This window comes from Ceratotherium simum, chromosome 24 (genome assembly GCF_057802395.1).
Source record: "Ceratotherium simum simum isolate JZ-2026a chromosome 24, ASM5780239v1, whole genome shotgun sequence".
Taxonomy (NCBI): Eukaryota; Metazoa; Chordata; class Mammalia; order Perissodactyla; family Rhinocerotidae; genus Ceratotherium; species Ceratotherium simum.
Window position 1 is genome coordinate 22,823,796 of NC_141923.1, and position 20,060 is coordinate 22,843,855.

General features: G+C 40.1%; 1 protein-coding gene across 2 annotated transcripts in view; it reads left to right on the forward strand.

Moving 5' to 3' along the window:
• STON2 (stonin 2) overlaps positions 1-20,060 on the forward strand; it is a 137,857-nt gene that overhangs the window by 43,663 nt on the left and 74,134 nt on the right. Inside the window, exon 4 of one of the 2 annotated variants that reach the window (XM_087448093.1) lies at positions 10,089-10,286. The exons of the other annotated variant lie outside the window; for it this stretch is intronic. Coding sequence (XP_087304219.1) covers positions 10,089-10,286 — 198 coding nt within the window. The remainder of the gene's footprint in view (positions 1-10,088; positions 10,287-20,060) is intronic. 2 annotated transcript variants of the gene reach the window in all.

The following is a 20,060-nucleotide window of genomic DNA, read 5'->3' on the forward strand; positions in this document are numbered from 1 at the left end:
AAATGGCTGGATTTCATCGTTTCTTATGGCTGAGTAGTATTCCATTGTGTATATATACCACATCTTCTTTATCCATTCGTCCCTTGATGGGCACTTAGGTTGCTTCCAAGTCTTGGCTATTGTGAATAACGCTGCAATGAACACAGGGGTGCGTGTATCTTTACGCAGTGGTGTTTTCAAGTTCTTTGGATAAATACCCAACAGTGGAATAGCTGGATCATATGGTAGTTCTATCCTTGATTTTTTGAGGAATCTCCATACTGTTTTCCATAGTGGCTGCACCACTTTACACTCCCACCAGCAGTGTATGAGAGTTCCCTTCTCTCCACATCCTCTCCAACACATGTTGTTTCCTGTCTTGTTAATTATAGCCATTCTGGCAGGCGTGAGGTGATATCTCATTGTAGTTTTGATTTGCATTTCCCTGATAGTTAGTGATTTTGAACATCTTTTCATGTGTCTGTTGGCCATCTGTATATCTTCTTTGGAGAAATGTCTGTTCAGGTCTTTTGCCCATTTTTTAATTGAGTTGGTAGTTTTTTTGTTGTTGAGATGCATGAGTTCTTTATATATTTTGGAGATTAAGCCCTTATCAGATGTATGGTTTGCAAATATCTTCTCCCAATTGTTAGGTTGTCTTTTCGTTTTGTTGATGGTTTCCTTTGCTGTGCAGAAGGTTTTTAGTTTGATGTAGTCCCATTTGTTTATTTTTTCTATTGTTTCTCTTGCCCGGTCAGACGTGGTGCTTGAAAATATGTTGCTAAGACCGTTGTCGAAGAGCATACTGCCTATGTTTTCTTGTAGAAGTTTCATAGTTTCAGGTCTTACATTCAAGTCCTTAATCCATTTGGAGTTAATTTTTGTGTATGGTGTAAGGTAAGGGTCTACTTGCATTTTTTTGCATGTGGCTATCCAGTTTTCCCAACACGATTTGTTGAAGAGACTTTCTTTTCCCCATTGTATGTTCTTGGCTCCTTTGTCAAAGATTAGCTGTCCGTAGATGTGTGGGTTTATTTCTGGGCTTTCAATTCTATTCCATTGGTCTGTGTGTCTGTTTTTGTGCCAGTACCATGCTGTTTTGGTTACTATAGCTTTGTAGTATATTTTGAAATCAAAGAGTGTGATACCTCCAGCTTTGTTCTTTTTTCTCAGGATTCCTTTAGCTATTCGGGGTCTTTTGTTGTTCCATATAAATTTTAGGATTCTTTGTTCTATTTCTGTGAAAAATGTTGTTGGAACTTTGATAGGGATTGCATTGAATCTATAGATTGCTTTAGGAAGTACAGACATCTTAACTATGTTAATTCTTCCAATCCAAGAGCACAGAATATCTTTCCATTTCTTTGTGTCTTCTTCAATTTCTTTCAGCAATGTTTTATAGTTTTCGGTGTACAGATCTTTCACCTCTTTGGTTAAGTTTATTCCTAGGTATTTAATTCTTTTTGTTGCAATTGTAAATAGGATTGTATTCTTAATTTCTCTTGGAAGGTTTCATTCTGAGCACCTGGAAGGATGAAGGAGCTGGTGTGGAGGCGATAACAGGAATTTAGTTCTTACACGTAAAGTTAGAGATCTCAGTGGCGATTTCAAGTAGATTTGGATATAAGTTTATGTCTGGAAACAATAACTGCCACTTCACTCTTTTGGAGTATTCCTTTGTGCCAAACACTTTTCCAAGTCCTTTGTCAGTATTAACCTAATCCCTTTATGAGGTGGCCACTCTTGTTAGCCCCATTTTACAGGTGAAAACACAGAATAGATGGATTAGGTAACTTGCCTCAGGCTACAGGGCTGGATCCAGGATGTGAACCAGGCAGGCTGGATCCAGGGTTCTTGCCATAACCTCACTTTCTGGAAAGGGGGAGAGACAGATTTCTGTTTTTCACTTCATTCCTTGCTGGACAGGTGTGGCTGTGAAGCATCGTGTTGACAGCAACCTGCTGCTATCTGGCCCACCTCTCAAAGCTCTGGCCTCTGGGAGAACAGTCAGCTCCAGGCTCAATACTTCCTCTCACCCAGCTAATCTTGTGGCCTGAGGACATTCAATTAAGGACCTAAATAAAGTGATTTGTGCAAGATTTCTAAGTGGATAAATAAATAAAGTGCATTAGACCAAATGAGAAGTTTCTGAGATGTAGGGCCTTTGCCTCTCCCAGGTGTATTATTATTAGGGTTTCTTTCAAAGGAAACATTGAAGTTTTAGCTAACAAATGTAAAGAGCTAATGTGAAAATACAAATAATTAAAATAGCTTCCTTTCTGAATAATCGGAGTCTTTTGATATGTGGTTTTAATAAGCTTTATTATTAACTCTTGAATAAATACAAAGGAACATATTTAAAGTGTCTATTAAATTATAAAGAACAATAGTACAACCCATCACCTAGTGTAATAAATAGAATATTGTCATATCCCAGAATCCCCCAGATTTCCCTACTGATTACGTCCTCCTTCTCCCAGACATCCCCTTCCCTCCCTCCTATATCACCACCTTCCTGGGTTTCGTGACAATAACTGCATTACTTTTCTTAATAGCTTTACTGCCCACACATGCATCGAGACTGATACAGTTTCATTTCACCTGTTTTTGAACTTTATATAAATGGAATAATACTGTATGTGTTATTTAGTGGCTTGCTCCTTCACCACAATATTATTTGTGAGATTTTTTCCTGTCATGACCTGTAGCTGTAGTTCCTTTAGTTTTTATTGCTGTGTCTTCCATTATAGTAATATACCACAATTCATTTATCCATTCTATTATTGATGGATATTTGAGTTTCTACTTTTTGGCAGTGAAGAACATGCTTCTGTGAGCATCCTTTTTGTTTTTTCTATGAGCCATTCTAAACATAAACCCTGGTGAACATGTGTAAGTGGTTCTCTTTTATGAAGAAAATGGAGGGGAATTGCTGTGCTGTAGGGTATGTTTATCTTCAACTTTATCAGATAACGCCAAGCCATTTTCAAAAGTGGTTTCGGTTTACTCTCCTATCAGCCATATGTAAAAGATGCTGTGGCTCCACTTCCTCGCCTACACTTGGGATTGTCATATTTTTCTATTTTAGTCATGGGGAGGCAGAGAGAAACGGAAAGAAGAGTAATGGTATCTCATGTGGTTTTTTTTTTTTTAATTTTTAATAAATTTTATTTATTTATTTTTTCCCCCAAAGCCCCAGCAGATAGTTGTATGTCATAGTTGCACATCCTTCTAGTTGCTGTATGTGGGCGGCGGCCTCAGCATGGCCGGAGAAGCGGTGTGTTGGTGCATGCCAGGGATCCGAACCCAGGCCGCCAGCAGTGGAGCACGCTGCACTTAACCACTAAGCCACAGGGCCGGCCCTCTCATGTGGTTTTAATTTGTGTTTCCTAGATTACTAATGAGATTGAACATCTCTTTTTTTTTTTTTTTTTTTTTTTTGCATTTGGATTTTTTTCTTTCCTAAAATACCTATTCAAGTATATTCTTGTTGGAGTCTCTCCCTTTTTCTTGCTGATTTCTAGGAGTTCCTTGTGGAGATGATGTGTGGCAGATATTATCTCCTACCCTGTGGGTGGTCTTTTCACTCTCTTAATGGTGCCTTTTGGTGGAAAGAAGTTCTTAGTTTTAATCAAATGAAATTTGTTTATTTTTCTTTTATGCTTGGTGCTTTCCATGTCTTGATAAAATCTTTCCCTACCCTGAAGTCATGAGCATATTTAGCTATATGTCTTCTAAAATATTTCTCGTGTAGCCTTTCACCCTTTGACATTCAGTCCACTTAGAATCAATTTTTTTATTTGGTGTGAGGTAGGAGTCTAATTTCATTTTTTTCTATATAGTATTTTCCCAATATTATTTCTATTATTTTATTTATTTTAATATATATTTGTAAATATATTTATATTATTAAAGATTCTATTTCATTCGTATCTAAATAGTGTGATTCTGCTTATTAATATGAGGAAGAAACCATGCTAGGATTTTAATTGAGAATGCAATAAATCTTCAAACCAATTTGGGGAGAATTAACTTCTTTACAGCATTAAATTTCTCAGCCTGTAATATAGCATCTCTCTCCATTTATTTGCGTCTTCTCTATGGCCTGTTAATAAACTTTAGAAGTATCCCTTCTGAGGCCTTGCATATCTTTTGTTGGATTTATTGCTATATGTGCTTCATATTTTTTGTTGCTATTATAAATGCTGTCTTCTAAGTTTTATTTTCTAAATATTTCTTGCTGGTTGAAAACTTTTAAAACTTTTAAAAAGTTTTGCTTTGCAAAAGACCCTGTTAGGAAGACGAAGAGACACTCGTATGAGCTGGTGGGAATGTAAAATGGTGTAAGGAGTTTGGAAAACAGTTTGGCAGTTTCTTATAAAACTAAATGTGTCATTACCATATGACCCAGCAATTGTACTCTTGGGCATTTATCCCAGAGAAATTGAAACTTATGTTCATATAAAAACCTGTACACGAATGTTCATAGCACCTCTACTCATAATAGCTAAGAACCGGAAACAGCCCAGATGTCCTTCGACCAGTGAATGGTTAAACTAGCTGTAGTCCGTCCATACCATGTAATCTTGCTCAGCAATAAAAAGGAATGAAGTATTGATGGATTCAGTAGCCTCAGTGTACCTCAAAGTCATTACGCTGAGTAATAAAAGCCAGTCCTAAAAGGTTGCGTGCTGCGTGATTCCATTTATATAGTATTCTTAAAATGACAAACTTATAGAAATGAAAAGCAAATTAGTGGTTGCCAGGGGTTAAGAACAGGGCATGCCAGGAAAAGGTGGGAGTGGTTATAAAAGGGCAACGTGAGGGATCCTTGTGCTAAGGAAACTGTTCTGTGTCTTCACTGTGGTGGTGGATACACAGATGTATACACTGATAACATTACGTAGAACTGAATACACACACACACAGCTGTAAAACTGGGGAAACAGGAATATGATTGGTGGATTGTGTTAATGTCAGTTTCCTAGTGTGATATTCTACTGGTGGGAGGGGAGGGATTCAAGGGGGAGGGTGTCTGGGGAAAAAAATGTGTAAAAATGCTCCTTAGAGGAGCAATAATGAAAAAAACTTGAACACGCTGTTAAACCAACCTTGCGTTCGTTAGATAAACCCAATTTAGTCATGATTTAATTATCCTTTTCAAAAACCACTAGATTCTCTTTGATAATAATTTGTTTGAGATCTTATATCTATGTCTATGGTGGAGATCTGTAATTCTCATTTTTGAGAATATAAGTATAAATGAGGTGCACTTTGTCAGGTTTTGCTGTCAGGAAATGTTAATCTCATAGAATGAGTTGGTCAGTGGTCTTTCTTTTTCTGTACTCTAGAACAGTTAGTGGAAGATTGAAATATTTTTTTCCTTTAAAGTTTAGTAGAACTTTACAGTAAAACCACCTGGCCTGACATTTTCCTTGGGGGAAGAGTTTTAAGGACTGATTCGCTTTATTCATGGTTATTGGATGAGTCAGATTTTTAACTTGCTTTTTGAATCAGTTTTAAAAAGTTATATTTTCCTAGGACTTCTACTGTTTTATCTATATTTTCAAACATATTGGTGTAAAGACATTCATTATTTCCCCTCATTGCCTCCTTAATATATGTAGCATTTGTAATTGTGTACCCTTTTTCATTCTTAATGTTATTTATTTGTGCTCTCTTTTTTTCTTGGCAGTTTTTCAATTCTATTAGTCTTCTCAAAGAATCTTTTACCTATGTATATTTTAAAAATTTTCAATAATTTGTGCTTTTATGTTTATTATTTCCTTCTAACATTCTTTAGAATGTTAGTTGTATGTTTAGTTGTATAAAATACAACTTTCCCTGACAGTACTGCTTATATGCATTCTTAAAGTTTTCATATACAATATTTTCATTATTGTTTGGTTCTGATTATTTTCTAATATGCTTTAAGATTTCTTCTTTGACCAATAAATCATTTAGAAGTATGTGTTAATTTTTAAATTTTTCAAATTGTCTTATATTTAGTTTAGATAAATGGATACTAGTTATCTAGGTAACTGGTTTAGATAACTATATATTTAATTTTATTGTGATCAGTGTTCCTGGTCTGTTTGATACCAACTTTTGGAAATTTGTTAAAACTTGCTTCACGTCATAGCATGTGGTCATTTGTCATGCAAGTTCTAGGTGTGGTTATGAAGAATGTGGATTCTTCACCTGTTGAGTGCAGTGTTCTATGTGTGACCATTAGATCAGCTTGTTCACTTTGTTGTTGATATATTTTCTGTTTCCTTGCGTATTTTTTTGCCTGCTTGATCTGTGAATTAGTGACAGAGGTATATTTTAAAATCTCCCTTTATGATAATTGACATTTCTTAGTTTCTGTAGTTCTGTTAATTTTTGCATTAATAATTTTGAGTCTATGTTATTAAATATGTATGCATTTAGAATTATTGTTTTATATTTCTGTTGAATTAAAATTTTTATCATTTAGTTGTAATGTTCTCTCTCTAGTAATGCTTTTTACTTCAAAGTCTATCTACAGTCTATCATAGATCAGGTTCCTTTTCATTACTATTTTGTCTTGTATGGCTTTCCTATCCCTTTACTTTCATGATTGATGAATCCTTATATTTTAAATGTGTCCTTTGTAAACAGCATATTGGATTTCATTTGTTTATTCAGCTTGACAGTCTTTTTCTCTTACCTGGAACATTTAGTCCATTTCTGTTTATTATTAAGTACTGATAAAGTTTTATTTCTATCATCTTATCTTTCTTTTCTCACTTTTCTTTCCTTTTAGATTAGTTGTAGTTTTTCTTTGTCTAAATTGTCTTTAATTTAGTCTTGTTCTTTGAAGATCTCTTCACTGAGTAAACAGTCCTATTTGATAGTTATTTTCTTTTTTTATTTTGAGAGGAAGATCAGCCCTGAGCTAACATCTGATGCCAATCCTCCTCTTTTTGCTGAGGAAGATTGGCCCTGAGCTAACATGCGTGCCCATCTTTCTCTACTTTATATGGGACGCCGCCACAGCATGGCTCGACAAGCAGTGCGTCAGTGCGCGCCCGGGATCTGAACCGGTGAACCCTGGGCTGCTGCAGTGGAGCACGTGCACTTAACTGCTTGCGCCACCAGGCTGGCCCCTGATAGTTGTTTTCTGTCGGCACATTGAAGTATGCACTGGTTTCTCTTGCTGTTGAGAAGGTAGTAGGCAGTCTAATCATCCTTCCTTTAGAAGTAATCTTATTTTCTCTTTGGTGGCTTTTAAGATCTTCTGTTTGTCTTTGGCCTTACATAGTTTTGGTGGCTACTTGTGGAGTTATTTTTGGTTGCCCTACTTGAGATACCTTGGGATTTCTAATCTGACAGATAAAATTTTTCATAAATTCTGGGAAATTCTCAGTCAGCATTTTTTCACATTTTGCCTCTCATTCTCTCTCTCTTCTCTTTAGGAACTCAGATTAGGTATCTACAAGACCTTCTCTCTCTGTCCTCCACGTGTTTTAATCTCATTTTCATATTTCATCCCTTTGTCTCTCTATGCTATCCAATTAATTTTGTATTTGTAGTATTTTTTCTTCTACACAAGTTCATTTAGTTCTTTTTCATTTCTACATACATGCTTCTTTCTCGTATTTTCAATTTCTTTTCTTATTATTTCCTTAAACATATTTGTATTTTCTGCTTAGTAATTCTAGAGTCTGAATTCTTTGCTGATCTGATTCTGTCTGCTTCTCCCCACCCTGCCCCATTACCACACGCATTTTGCTGGCTCTCTGGCTCTTGTTCATGGTAACTTGATTTCTTATGTATTTCATGATTTATTCATTCATGATTTTTTTTTTTTAATACCATGTGCACATCAACTGAGGAACATTCTGTCTGGGAAGACTGGTTTTAAGGCCTCTTTCTCCAGAAAGGATTACTATTTGCTTTACCCAGGTGCCAGAGGCTACTACCAACCTGGAAATACTTCAACTGAGTTCTCCTACTTGAATTTTTTCAGACCACACAAGTAGTTTTAGCTGCAAACCCCTATGTGGGACAGCTTGTGCTTATGACTTCTCAGGAGATTTTTGTTTTCCCTACCCTGCACCCAGGCTTAAGGCAGACAATTTTCTTTCCTATCCTTAGCTTGGGGGTACGAGTTATTCCTAATTTATGCCTTAACTGAGCCCTTTGGGAACTTTAGCTTTATGCATCAGATCTTCTGTTAGATTTCCCATCTGGGGTTGGCCCTAGGTTTTCTCCCCTTTGCCTTCCTCACAAGAGATTTAAAAAACAAACTAAAGAGACTTCCTGGTTTGTTCAAAATCCTCAGGGTGTGAAAATCGGGTTGTGTGCTCTGCTTACCGTTTCTGGGTTCCAGCTTTCACTTGGCCTCTGATAATTCTTTACTTTCTTGCTCCCCCTGTAATATATTTTAAATGATATTATTACATTTTACCTAATATTTTAATTTTATTTCCACAGTAGTTCAAAGTTTCTAATCCACTATACCGTAGGAAATGGCAGTCCTATAATAAGCTTTTACAAGTTCAGCTTTGCTTTTGATTTTTTGGTTGTTTATTTTATTTTTTCTTCTTTTTTAGTGTTTTGATTTCTTTTATGTTTGTGTGGGAGTTTTATAAGTACAAGTTTGGTTTAACAGTCTATATTTAATATAGACTGTTTTGGAATGATTTGTGGTGCTTCTGTTGACATAACCAAGAAATATTTATTGAGTGCTCACTTGCACCAGGCACTATTCTAGGAATGGGGGTACAGAAATGAATAAAATGGACCAAAACCCCTGTCCCCCAAGGAGCTTGAATTCTAGTGGGGAAGACACTGGATATGTAGTACATTAGACAGTGATAATGCAAAGGAGAAATAAAGCAGAGAAGGTGCTTTGCATCTTTGGAGGGAACAGCTCAGGAATACCTTATCGAGAAGGTGACATTTTTAAAGAAAAGGGGGTGTGAGCCATGAGCACTCCAGAAGGAGAAAAGACCTAGATGTCTTATAGATGCCTAAGGGAATGTGTAATGAAAATTTTCGGTAGTTTTCGTATTTATACCATGTCACAAATATTGCTGTTTATTCTTTTTTCTCTCTTAAATCTCAATTTTCCCTTCCTATTTCTTAACCCAGCTCTATAATTTTGATTCTCCAGCCTGGAGAACTGACTCGATCTTCTTGGACAAGCTACTTAACCTCTCTGAGTCTCTTTCCCCTTGTGTAAAATAAGACCACTGCTTATCTCAGGATTGATGGGTGAAATGAGATAACATTTGTAAAAGTGTCTGACATTTCATGGGTACTCAATAATTGCTAGTTTCTTTCTTTTTTTATTCTTCCTTCTCTGTCCACACTCTTTTCAGCACTTGTTTTCAGTACTTGTCAGCAAATTTGCAATACGATTCTTATGCAACACCATGGAGAAACCATGTCGTAGGCAATTAACTAAAGACAAATTAGGAACATAATTTGATTTTTAAAAAAGAAACTTTCCGGTGGTTTTGAAAGGCTGAATTTGGTGCTCAGGGTTAAGAAGATAATGCCATGCCCTGTGCATTCCCCCCTTAAAGATCTGCTGTGTCGCAGATCAGCAACCCCAGTCAATCTCAATTTGTATATATGAAGGTCTGCAGAATCTTCAGTTACAGTCAGGCTCAAAGCAAGCAGAGGCATATCAAATTCATCTGCAAATACATATATATTCACGTATCTTCTCTTATCCCTTAACCCAATCTAGCTCCAACTTTGTAAACTGGTGAATTTTCTTGATATGGTTTGCGTTCACTAAAAAGGGAGGAAATCTAAGGGTAAGGATGAAACTGAAATGTAAGTTTAGAAATAAAAGTAGAGCCTAAAATCACTCATAGTCTTTAGTGAGATTTTCTTTGATTTGAGGGTCAAAGACCTTAGTTGTAGTACTGGTTTCAATACTGACTCACCGTGGGGTCTCTGTCAATTAGTTTCCTGTGACTGTATCATGAGTGATACTTTCTATACTTCTTGACTCGTACAGCTGTTGAGATTGCATAGGATCTGAGCAACATCAAAGTAAGACAAACACTAAAGATAAACAAAGTACAGCTATTGATATTGCATGCTTTTGCTTTTTGGTCTGTCCCCAGCCCTACCGTTGACCCTGCCCTGCTGGACGTGCCCTTCCTTCAACTCCTTGGGGAGGTGCCCTCTGACCTCTGAGAGCAGCTGGACCACACATTCTGAAGACACCAGTAGTCCCAGTTTTGGCCCCTCATACACAGACCTGCAGCTCATCGATGCTGAGGAGCAGATGAGTGGCAGGGCTTCTGGGGCTGACTCGACTGGTAAGATGGAGCACCAAGCCAGAGGGCTTTGCAAATCACTTTTGGTGACCTGTTACCATTCTTAAAATCTCTGCTGCCAGCTTTGTTTAAAGAATGAGTTCAGGTATAGTCATCCTGTCAAAAAGCTAGAATCCAGAATGGTTCAAAATTGCACAGGGAAAAAATATGTACACAGATTGGCTGGTTGGTTGGCAGATTATTAATATTGGGAAACCATTTGACAGTATATCTTAATGTGTTATTTTCTTACTGGTCCGTGCAAGTACTGTTCCCTGTCAATTTATTTTCTCTTTGGATAACTGAAATGTATGCAATGTGCACAAGGCTGAATCTTTCGTCCTACCGCCCACGCAATCTTCCCTCTTCAGCAAGAGGGAGGTAGATTTAAGCAGAAAAAAAGTAAATGTTACGTGAAGTGCAATGAGAATCAGGACTCAGCCACTGCATCCAGACTACAAATCACTTTGCAGTTAATGTTTTTTCTCCTGTGCCTGAATTGAGCTATACATTGGTCTTTAATATCCTGTGGTCTCATTTATTAAATTTCTCTTAGGTGTAGGATGGAATGCTAGCTGGCTTTGCCATTGGAATATGGGCCTGTCAACAAGCGCTGTATCATGGGTTAAATTTAGGATGGCATTGAAAGATGTGTGTTCTTGGTGTTTTGATTATTTGGTCCAAGAGATAGTTTTCCTTTGAAAGAGATGGAGTTACTGCTAGTTTCTCTTTGGATGAAATTACCCAGTGTGTCCAACAATATTTGTTTTTCCTCCTCAAAAATGTTTAGGAATTTGTCTCTGGATCATTTTTCAAATTTGGGTAACATTTGCCCTCATGCTGTGTGCTGTTGGGAGGTTCTACAAGTAGAAAGAGAGATCCCTCTTGCAGACTAAAGGGTTCAGACAGGATTTGGTTTGGTATTTGGTAATATTGCAAAGAATCCTAGTTTATCACAATCTCTTTCTTCGCAAGCCACAGTTGTTTATAGCATTTTGTTTTCACAGACACTCTCAATTCTGGTTGATGCCTGTGGCTGATGATCCTGTTCAGTGGCTGAAATATGCTCCCACAACCCCATCTGCTCCGTAGGGAGCATTTCATGGATGGGAGGGCACCATCAGAAGCTGAGGCGGTTAGGAAGAGAGGCTGTGCTTGCCTTCCTGTCACCTGTCCTTGCTCTCAACCTCCTTTCCAAGCCTTCCCGTGAAGGACGCAGATAATGTATTGGTTGAGAGCACACAGACTCTGGGGTCAGACTGCTCAGGTTCAAATCCTCGTTCTGCCATTTACCAGCTGTGTGACCTTGGGCAAGATCCTTAATATCTTTATGATTCAGTTTCCTCATCTGCAAAATGAGGATAATGATATTACTTACCTCACCAAGTTGATACCATCTCCAAGTGAGACAATTTATGGAGAACAACAAATACAATGCCTGACACAGAATAAGTGATCATCGAGGATGCAATTTCTTGCCTCTCCTGCCCAGGGTTCTTATTGCTTTAGAGAGCTTCTTATTGCTTGCTTATTCCTCCTCGCTGTAGGAAAAGGCAGGATCTTAGGCTTAGGCTGTTTTTTCAGTGGCCTCTCTGCTTAGGTGAAAATTGCTTTAATTCCTGGAGGTTCAAATGATGAAAATCAGAGTCCTAGCCTGAACTGGATATTATTAATCTGTCTCCAAAGCTTATAATTATTTTTAGTATCTCCGTTTTCTAAGAGTGTTACAATTCTCATTGAGAAAGCATCTTCCCCTGTTGTTTTGGTCAGGGTCCTGAAAGGAAGCAGATGGTACCCTCCAAAGGGTTGATCTGAAGGGCCTGCTGACAGAGGCAGCAAGAGCTAGAATCATGGAGGACGGGCTGCCCCACAGGTGCTGCGGCTGTAGAAAGGACAGAGCCACCACCAGAGATTTGGCAAAGTGGGGAGAGAGGAGGAATAAATACCCGGATCTTGTGCTGGCACTTCCCATCGGCAGATCCCAACCGGAGGCCACAGGGCACAGAGCCCTAGTCGCGCAGCCCAGAGAGGTCAGCCACCAAGCCACAGAGCAGGTGGAGAATGGATTTGGGGTGAGGGGTGGTGGTGAAACAAATGGAGAATACTTTAGTCCCCACCAGGAACTAAATGGCCCCTAGGCTGGGGTCACTCCAGAGACTCAAATGCAAAACCAGGACTAGATAATGATGAGTGATGCCCTTAGTTCTCTCCTTCAGCAGGAGGCAGTTTCTATGGCTACAGGGAGGCTACAGGTATGGCCTTTTGGCAACCATCCTCTTTTGCAGAAGTAGGAATCATCACAGCCAGCATTTACTGCCTGTGTGCTGTGTGCCAGCATATGATGTGCATTATCTCTGGCCTTTACGACAATCCTGCAAGGCAAGTGTCATTCCCCCCGTTTCCTAATTGACCCTGAGTCTGTGGAAGGTTAAGAAACTTGTCTGAGAGAACACCACTAAGAAATGGATGAACCTGGGTTTCAATCAAAGTTCCAAAGCCTTTTCCAGTGGTTCCCAAACCTGATGGTGCCCCTGAGTCATCCTGGTGATCAGTTTACTGTGTTACCTTCCAGACTTTGTGTACAGATAGGTATTGAGGATACATATAAATATATGTACACATATTGCCTTGGGGGTTATTTTTACCATAAATAGGATCAAAGGGATTTTAAATAAGATGTGTAGCAATCAGAGCTTGAGGATAAAGCTCATGTTTCCTTTACAGATGTGAGAGCTTACAGATAACTGCATCTCACCTCCACCCCTCTTCCAGGCCCAGAGGTGGCAAGTGGTGTGCCTCCAGGGTCCTGGCAAAATGAGAGGCAGTGAGGGGAGTGGCTCCTAGAGCAGGTCCCCAGGCTGTGTAGAAAGGGTCTGGATGCAGCCCCAGCTGTGGGAACTGCATGAGGCTTTCCTTGATCATCCTGACTTGTACAGTCAGGGTGAAGTTCTGGCTTTGAAAAGCCTGTAACTCATCCTGGATTCCAAGATAGAAGGAGGGTAAGGAAAAATAAGATTTAGGAGAATAACCAAGTGTTTCTGAACCTCTGGCTTGTATCCATCTACCCTAGCAGTGGGGGGGGTTATAAATGCTTTCAGTTGAGCTATTGAGAGCTTCTAAGAAATCTGTATAGACTGGAAGGCCCCCCAGCCAGGTGACTACCTGTCCTCTGCCTGGCACCAGGCCTGTGGCAGTGGCCAGCCTCCGGGAGAGCCCTACTTCGAGGCTGGATGATGGTTCAGTCAGGGTAAACTGAATCCCTGTGAGGCTATGGAGCAGATCCTCATCTGTCTCTGTCTCCTCCGGCCACCTGATCTCCCAGAGCTTCCCTTTCTCATCTGTGAAATAGGGCTGAACATTGCTGCCCAGGCAGGGTGACAGCGTGTGTGTGAAGGTGCTTCGTACAGTGCAAAGTGCTGTAGGAATAAAAAAAATTCCTAATTTATGACTCTGTGCCTCATTTCCCTTTGATATGGGAAATAAGGCTAATTACTGCCTACTCCTTTATTGCCCCAAAGAGGACTGAAAACTATACGCGTGGTGGGATGGGATCCGAGAAGGGCTTTGCAGTTCTCAGCAGCAAGCCATAGGTAAATGCAGAGGCGCTGGGGGAAGTTCAGTATGATTGCTTTCTGTGGCAAGGGCTTGAGGGTCCTTGGGAGGAACTGAATTGGGGAGACTTTTGTCATTTATCTGCCCCCTCTGCTTTTTAGCACTGTGGAGGGAAGTAGGGATGGAGAGGGTCTGCAGAATTGGGGCCTCCGTCAGGAGCTCCCTCAGCCCAGCCCAGCTGGCCGGAGCTCTCCCTGGCTGTGTGTGAGGATGCGGCTGGGGCAGAAGGGCTGTGATTCATCTCCTGTGTAGAGAGGATTATGGTGGCCCAGGCCCAGCCTGTTTACCTTGGCCCCATTGCTCTGTGCTAGGCCACAGCAAGCCACAGCCTCCTCCCTGTCATCTGGGGCAGGAGCTCTGCAGGGATTTGGCAGCCCTGCAGGGCAATCCTGATTCCCAGCATAATTGTGGAGGGAAGGACTCTGTGATCAGCATACACTTTCTTCTCATTTTCTCACCAAGGGGATAATTAGGAGGAGGAAGGCAAACCAATCCCCTCACCTTGGTTAAATCACAGGGTGTGGGCAGAGGTGGAGAGCAGCGTTGTGTTTGCTCTGGAGCTCAGCAGTGCACACAGCAGGAGAACTGGGAATAGGCAAGTCCCTAATAACACTCGCTTCCTCTCTCACTCCTGTCCCTCCAGGGCCCCCTTGCCCTGGAGATAGGCACACCCTGTCATCTTTACCAGTCGGAGTAGCTCTGTCAGGCCACTAGTGTGACACGGGCTGATAAATAGTGCGAGGTTTGAGGGAATAAAAATAAACCTACTGCCTTTGAAGTCTGTGCAACCCTGGAAGAGAAAAACACGCACGGAAATGTTTGCAGTGCACGAGCTGCTGTTAAGTGGTGGCTTCCATTTTGGTTTTCTTTTTCTCTTTCTTTTTTTTTTTTTTTTTGAGGAAAATTGGCCCTGAGCTAACATCCTTTGCCAATCTTCCTCTTTTTGCTAAGGAAGATTGGCCCTGAGTTAACATCTGTGCCCATCTTCCTTTTGTTATATATGGGATGCTGCCACAGCATGGCTTGATGAGCAACGTGTAGGTCTGTGCCTGGGATCTGAACCTGTGAACTCCGGGCCGCCAAAGCAGACCATCCAAACCTAACCACTGTGCCACCGGGCCAGCCCTTGGTTTTCTTTTAAGCACAAGAAAAGTGTAGATTTAAGTGTGGGATTAGAATGCTCAGGCACGTATGCAAACTAAGGAATGTCAAGACTGGGCGAAGCACATGGCAGATGTTTAATAATTGACTGTTGAATGGATCCTTGAATGAAAGGAGTGAGATTGCAGGTGACGAGAGTCGTCTGCATCCCAGACATCTGTATCCCATTTAGGTTTAAGAATCAGGCATTTCTTTTTTTTTTATTATTTTTTTTTGTGAGGAAGATCAGCCCTGAGCTAACATCCATGCTAATCCTCCTCTTTGCTGAGGAAGACCAGCTCTGAGCTAACATCTATTGCCAATCCTCCTCCTTCCCCCCCCCCCAAAGCCCCAGTAGATAGTTGTATGTCACAGCTGCACATCCTTCTAGTTGCTGTATGTGGGACGCGGCCTCAGCATGGCCGGAGAAGCGGTGCGTCGGTGCGCGCCTGGGATCCGAACTGGGGCTGCCAGTAGCAGAGCGCACGCACTTAATCGCTAAGCCACGGGGCCGGCCCCCAGCATTTCTTCCAAGTGTATCCCATAGGGCAGCCCAAGAAAAACCAGGATGCTGGGGGCCAAGTGTTAGGTTCATGCCACTCTCCCTGTGTTGGAGATTCATAGCATGTATTAGCTTATTAAAGAGTTTGAAAGTCCTGAAATTATATGTATGTACATATGTGTATAGTTTATATTTATATGTGTGTGTATACACATATATATTTATATACACATATAAATAAATTTAGTCTTCCATTAACTCATACTGCCTACCTGGTCACTTGGTCAGATCTCAGGGTACAGAAACCCAAAAACACATAAATTGGCAAATTTGACTTGGAAGTACATTTAGCCATTGCTCAAGTGTTGGGAAACCAGAGAAACCAGAAAGAAATATTTTGATGAACTTTCCTCGATTTACAAAGTTAGCCTTACTTTATCTCATGCTCTGCTACACCTCTTGGCCTCTTTTTTTTTTTTTAATTCTAGATTCAGCAGACCTAAGACTACATTTTGCCAAACTTTCTTTGTATTTAAACCCTCATAGGCTTTAAAACAAATGTAGGCCAGATGTTCTTGATTCATTCTCATTTAACTGATCAGTGGAATTCTGCCAGAGCAGTAGGATAGCCCCAGTGACTTTGGACTCATTTTTTCTCAGAAACCAGTGTTTATGCTGGGTCCAAAGCTATGGACATGAGATCTCAGAAAGTTTCTCTTGGCATTATTGGTTAAGGATGGTAGGAGAGCATCACCGGGCTACATGTCTCTTTACAAGATGTAACACATTTCTCTGTTGCCTGTTTTCTCATAATCCTGCTGCAGCTGGTTGAGCACTAGACCAGAAACAGGGGCCCAGATTCCCAGTAAACAGTAATTATCCTTGTGCATGATGGGGTTACCGGGGATTCTTACTGTTCCTAAGGCACATTTATGTTTTATGATTTTTTTTTACCTTGAATATATTTTGGTTGGAAGATAAAAATAAGTTTACTTAAAAAAAAATTCTTTCCCCTAGCTACAAATTTCAGTGATAGGCATACTCCTCCTGAACAACAGTCTCCTCTTCAGCCTCCTTAACAGTCTCCAAAATCGAAGAAGAGTAGAACATATATTTTTAAAACAAATTACATCTTTTTTCTCTTTCATTAACAAATATAAATTTGGTCTCATTTCTGTTCCTAGCATACCCAGGATCCTTGATCTTCTTGTTTGCCTTGGTTGGACACTTTGGATTTCAATCAGTAAAAAAAAACAAAACTCAAATGATTGCTTTCTTTGAAAGTTTCTCCAGAGAAGTTCAAAAGTTTCTCGGAAACACAATTATTTATTGAGTAAAACCAGTCATTGCAAATACAGTAAAGAGTTAAATATCTGCCTATGAAGAAATGATAATCTACAAACAGATTTTTTGCCATTAAAAGAATTTTTATATATAACTTAAAAAGTAGTTTCTGTTTATAGAACATCTACTATATGCCAGGAATGTGCTGCAAACACACACACACACACGCAATCTCATTTAATCTTGGCTTCTTAAAAGTAGATATTACTATCCCATTTTATGGATGCAGAAGCAATGACTAAAGAGGTTAAAGGATTTGGCCAAAGCCACACAACTAAAAAGGGTAGTGTTGGGATTCAATCCAAGTCTCTCTCCTCAGCTCTCCCACCTGGTGTTTGGTATCTTGAGAAGCTAGTGTTGGTGAACGCAGTGAGTTGTGGGAAGCGGGTATAGAGGGCTTTCTGCTGACCCAGTGCTGCCCTCCTCTGCATTCCCTGGGAGCTATGTACAAACCTCCCTTATGAGCTCATCTCACCGGATGGCAGTGACTCATGTAGGAGTCCCCATTAGACTGAGGCCTTCTCGGAAGTAGGAACCACATCATCTTCATTTTATATTCCCAGCACGCTGCCTGGCACATTGAAGTTACACAGTGGATCTTTGTGGAATAAATTAACTTTTTTGATATAGGGCTGGAAGACCCTCGTTCCCCATGCTATTCTCCAATTACCTAGGCATAAGTGTATTTGCTAATTGAAATGCAACTTCATGACGGGGAAGAATTAAAAAAGAACAAAGAGGTGCAGCTAGTGTGGAAATAAGACTCTTTTCCTATGTTTTCAAATGTTAGCAATTATCCAGTAGTCTCCATTCATTTTGTTTTCCTGTTCTTATTTGGGTTTTATTATAATCTTTTAAATTTTTTAAAAAAATTTCTGTATGTAGATATGTGTGAGTACAGTGGGGCGAGGGGGTGCTCTCTGAGTTTGGGTATCTCAGAATCTCACCCTATACATTCTTTGACCAAAGCAGCCATATATTTTCCTTCCCTATTTATTTACCTCCGAGAGTGCAAAGAAGGAGAGTTGGAAAAAGCTTTTCTGTGATATCAAAGTAGATTCTTGTGGCTATTGAACCATCTGTGGGGAGCAAAATCTGAGAAAGAGCGGCAGAGTTTAAGATGCTGTGTTCCAAACAGATAATTTCAACTAGATATGTTGGAACCACTTAATAAAAAATCTGTGGCCTCCCACCAGAGATTTTGCAAGTCCTTTTTAGAATTTCTAGTGCCCTAATCTTGAAGAGGAAGTGACAACTATAATGCCTTTTATTGATTACCTTCTATGGTATTCTTTTTAGTGTTATGATCCTCCTTTTACAGATGGGGACACCAGTGCCCAGAGCCACACCTTAGTTGAGTGACAAAATTAGGAGTGATGCCCGGGCTTGTCGATGTTGTGCAGCTCTGCCCCTCCCGTGGCTGGGCTCTCTGGAAGGACACTTCTCTGCACCCAACTCCATAGGGCAGCATTTAAGATGCTGTGTTTTTTCAATTCCAAACAGATGATCAAAACTAAATATTTGGAATCACTTAGTATCCAGAGGGTCCATGAACTTAAATGATTTATGTCTTTATTATTGCTAACCTCTAGGAGGTTAGTGAAATGAGCATTTCCCTCAATTATGGATGCAGGCAACAAACCACAGTAATATTAGCAGTACCTCCCACTTAATCATCAACAGAAATCACAGATGTTTCCACAGTACATTATAGTTGTGACACATATCTCAAAATATCATTTATCTCATTGCTACTTGGAAATAGTAGTTATTGGCTGTATTAATGGTTGATCAAAAAGTACAGATTACTATATCAAAAATTCATGAAATTGGTTTTTAATATTGACAAGTATTTCAATATCAATAGTTTCTTTTTAAGTCCTATGTACTTGTTCATGCATTTAACATATTGTCCTGGGGAGTCCCTAGGCCTTATTACATTGATAAACGGTCTACGGCAAAAAAACAATTAAGAACCTCTGCTTTGGTGACTCCCCCTCCGTGGCGCTTGCACAATGAAGCACAGACTACTCTGATTTAACGCCAGTTGATTCATGCATTCAATAAATGAGAACCTACTATGTGCCAGCCACTGAGCTGGGACTGACTGTGTAATGATGAGCAAGATAGACATGGTCCCAGCCTCCAAGCAGCTTGCAGTCTAGTGGGGGCTGTGCGAATATTTGAGAGGAAGTCAAGGCAATTAGAGTAGAGTGAGAGAGGTGCTGTGAAAGGGCAGGTTGAGAGAGTTACGGGAAAACAGCAGAGGAGGGCTGCCTCCAAACCTGTGGCCTAGGGAAGGATCTCCAGAAAATTGATTTCAGAACCGAAAACTGCTAGCTGAGGCTGAAAGAACATTTGCAAAATCCCAAAAGTCACAGAAAACAGAGTGAGTTCAAACAACTGAAAGTACCTCAGTTTGACTAAAAGATATTGTTCGTCCAAGGAGGGATGAGAGATTTGTCCAGCCAGCATGGTCCAGTGATACTTTCTGTGATGATGGAGGTGCTTTCTGTATCTGTGCTGTTCAAGATGGTAGCACCATTAGCCACATGTAGCTAATGAGCACTTGAAATGTGACTAGTTTGACTGAAGAATTTAATTTTTAGGTTTAATTAATTTCAGTGTAAATAACCACATGTAGCTAGTGACTCGTATTGGACAATGCAAGACCCTGGACTCTGGGAAGGGGCAGAATAGACAGGACCTTGTCAGCAAACTCTATTAAGAAGTTTGAAATTATTCCTAAGAGCAGCAGAGAACCATTAAAGGTTTTAAGCCGGGGAAGGAATGACGTGATCAGATGTGGAAAATAGTGTGGAGGGGTCAGGGCAAGACAGGCTCACACCAGTTAGAGGGCCGGGCAGTCATCCAGGTAACCTCGATGGTGGCCTGCACTAGGTTAGAGGAAACGGAATAGATTCAAAAGACATTTAGTATTTAGGATGGACAGAATCCCAGCCACTCTGTTTCCTCTGTTATGCTTCAAAATGTTCCATCTCTATGCCTCTACTCTTACTTTTTACCCGGAATAACTCCTTTTTTTCCCACCTCACAAAGTCCTCCTGATTGTTTAAGATGAAATTCAAATGATCTTTTCTCGCACAAAGTGCTCACTTTGTGCCAAGCGTGGTCCGAAAGACTGGGCATTCAGAGTAAGCTACCCCAAGCAGGTTGTC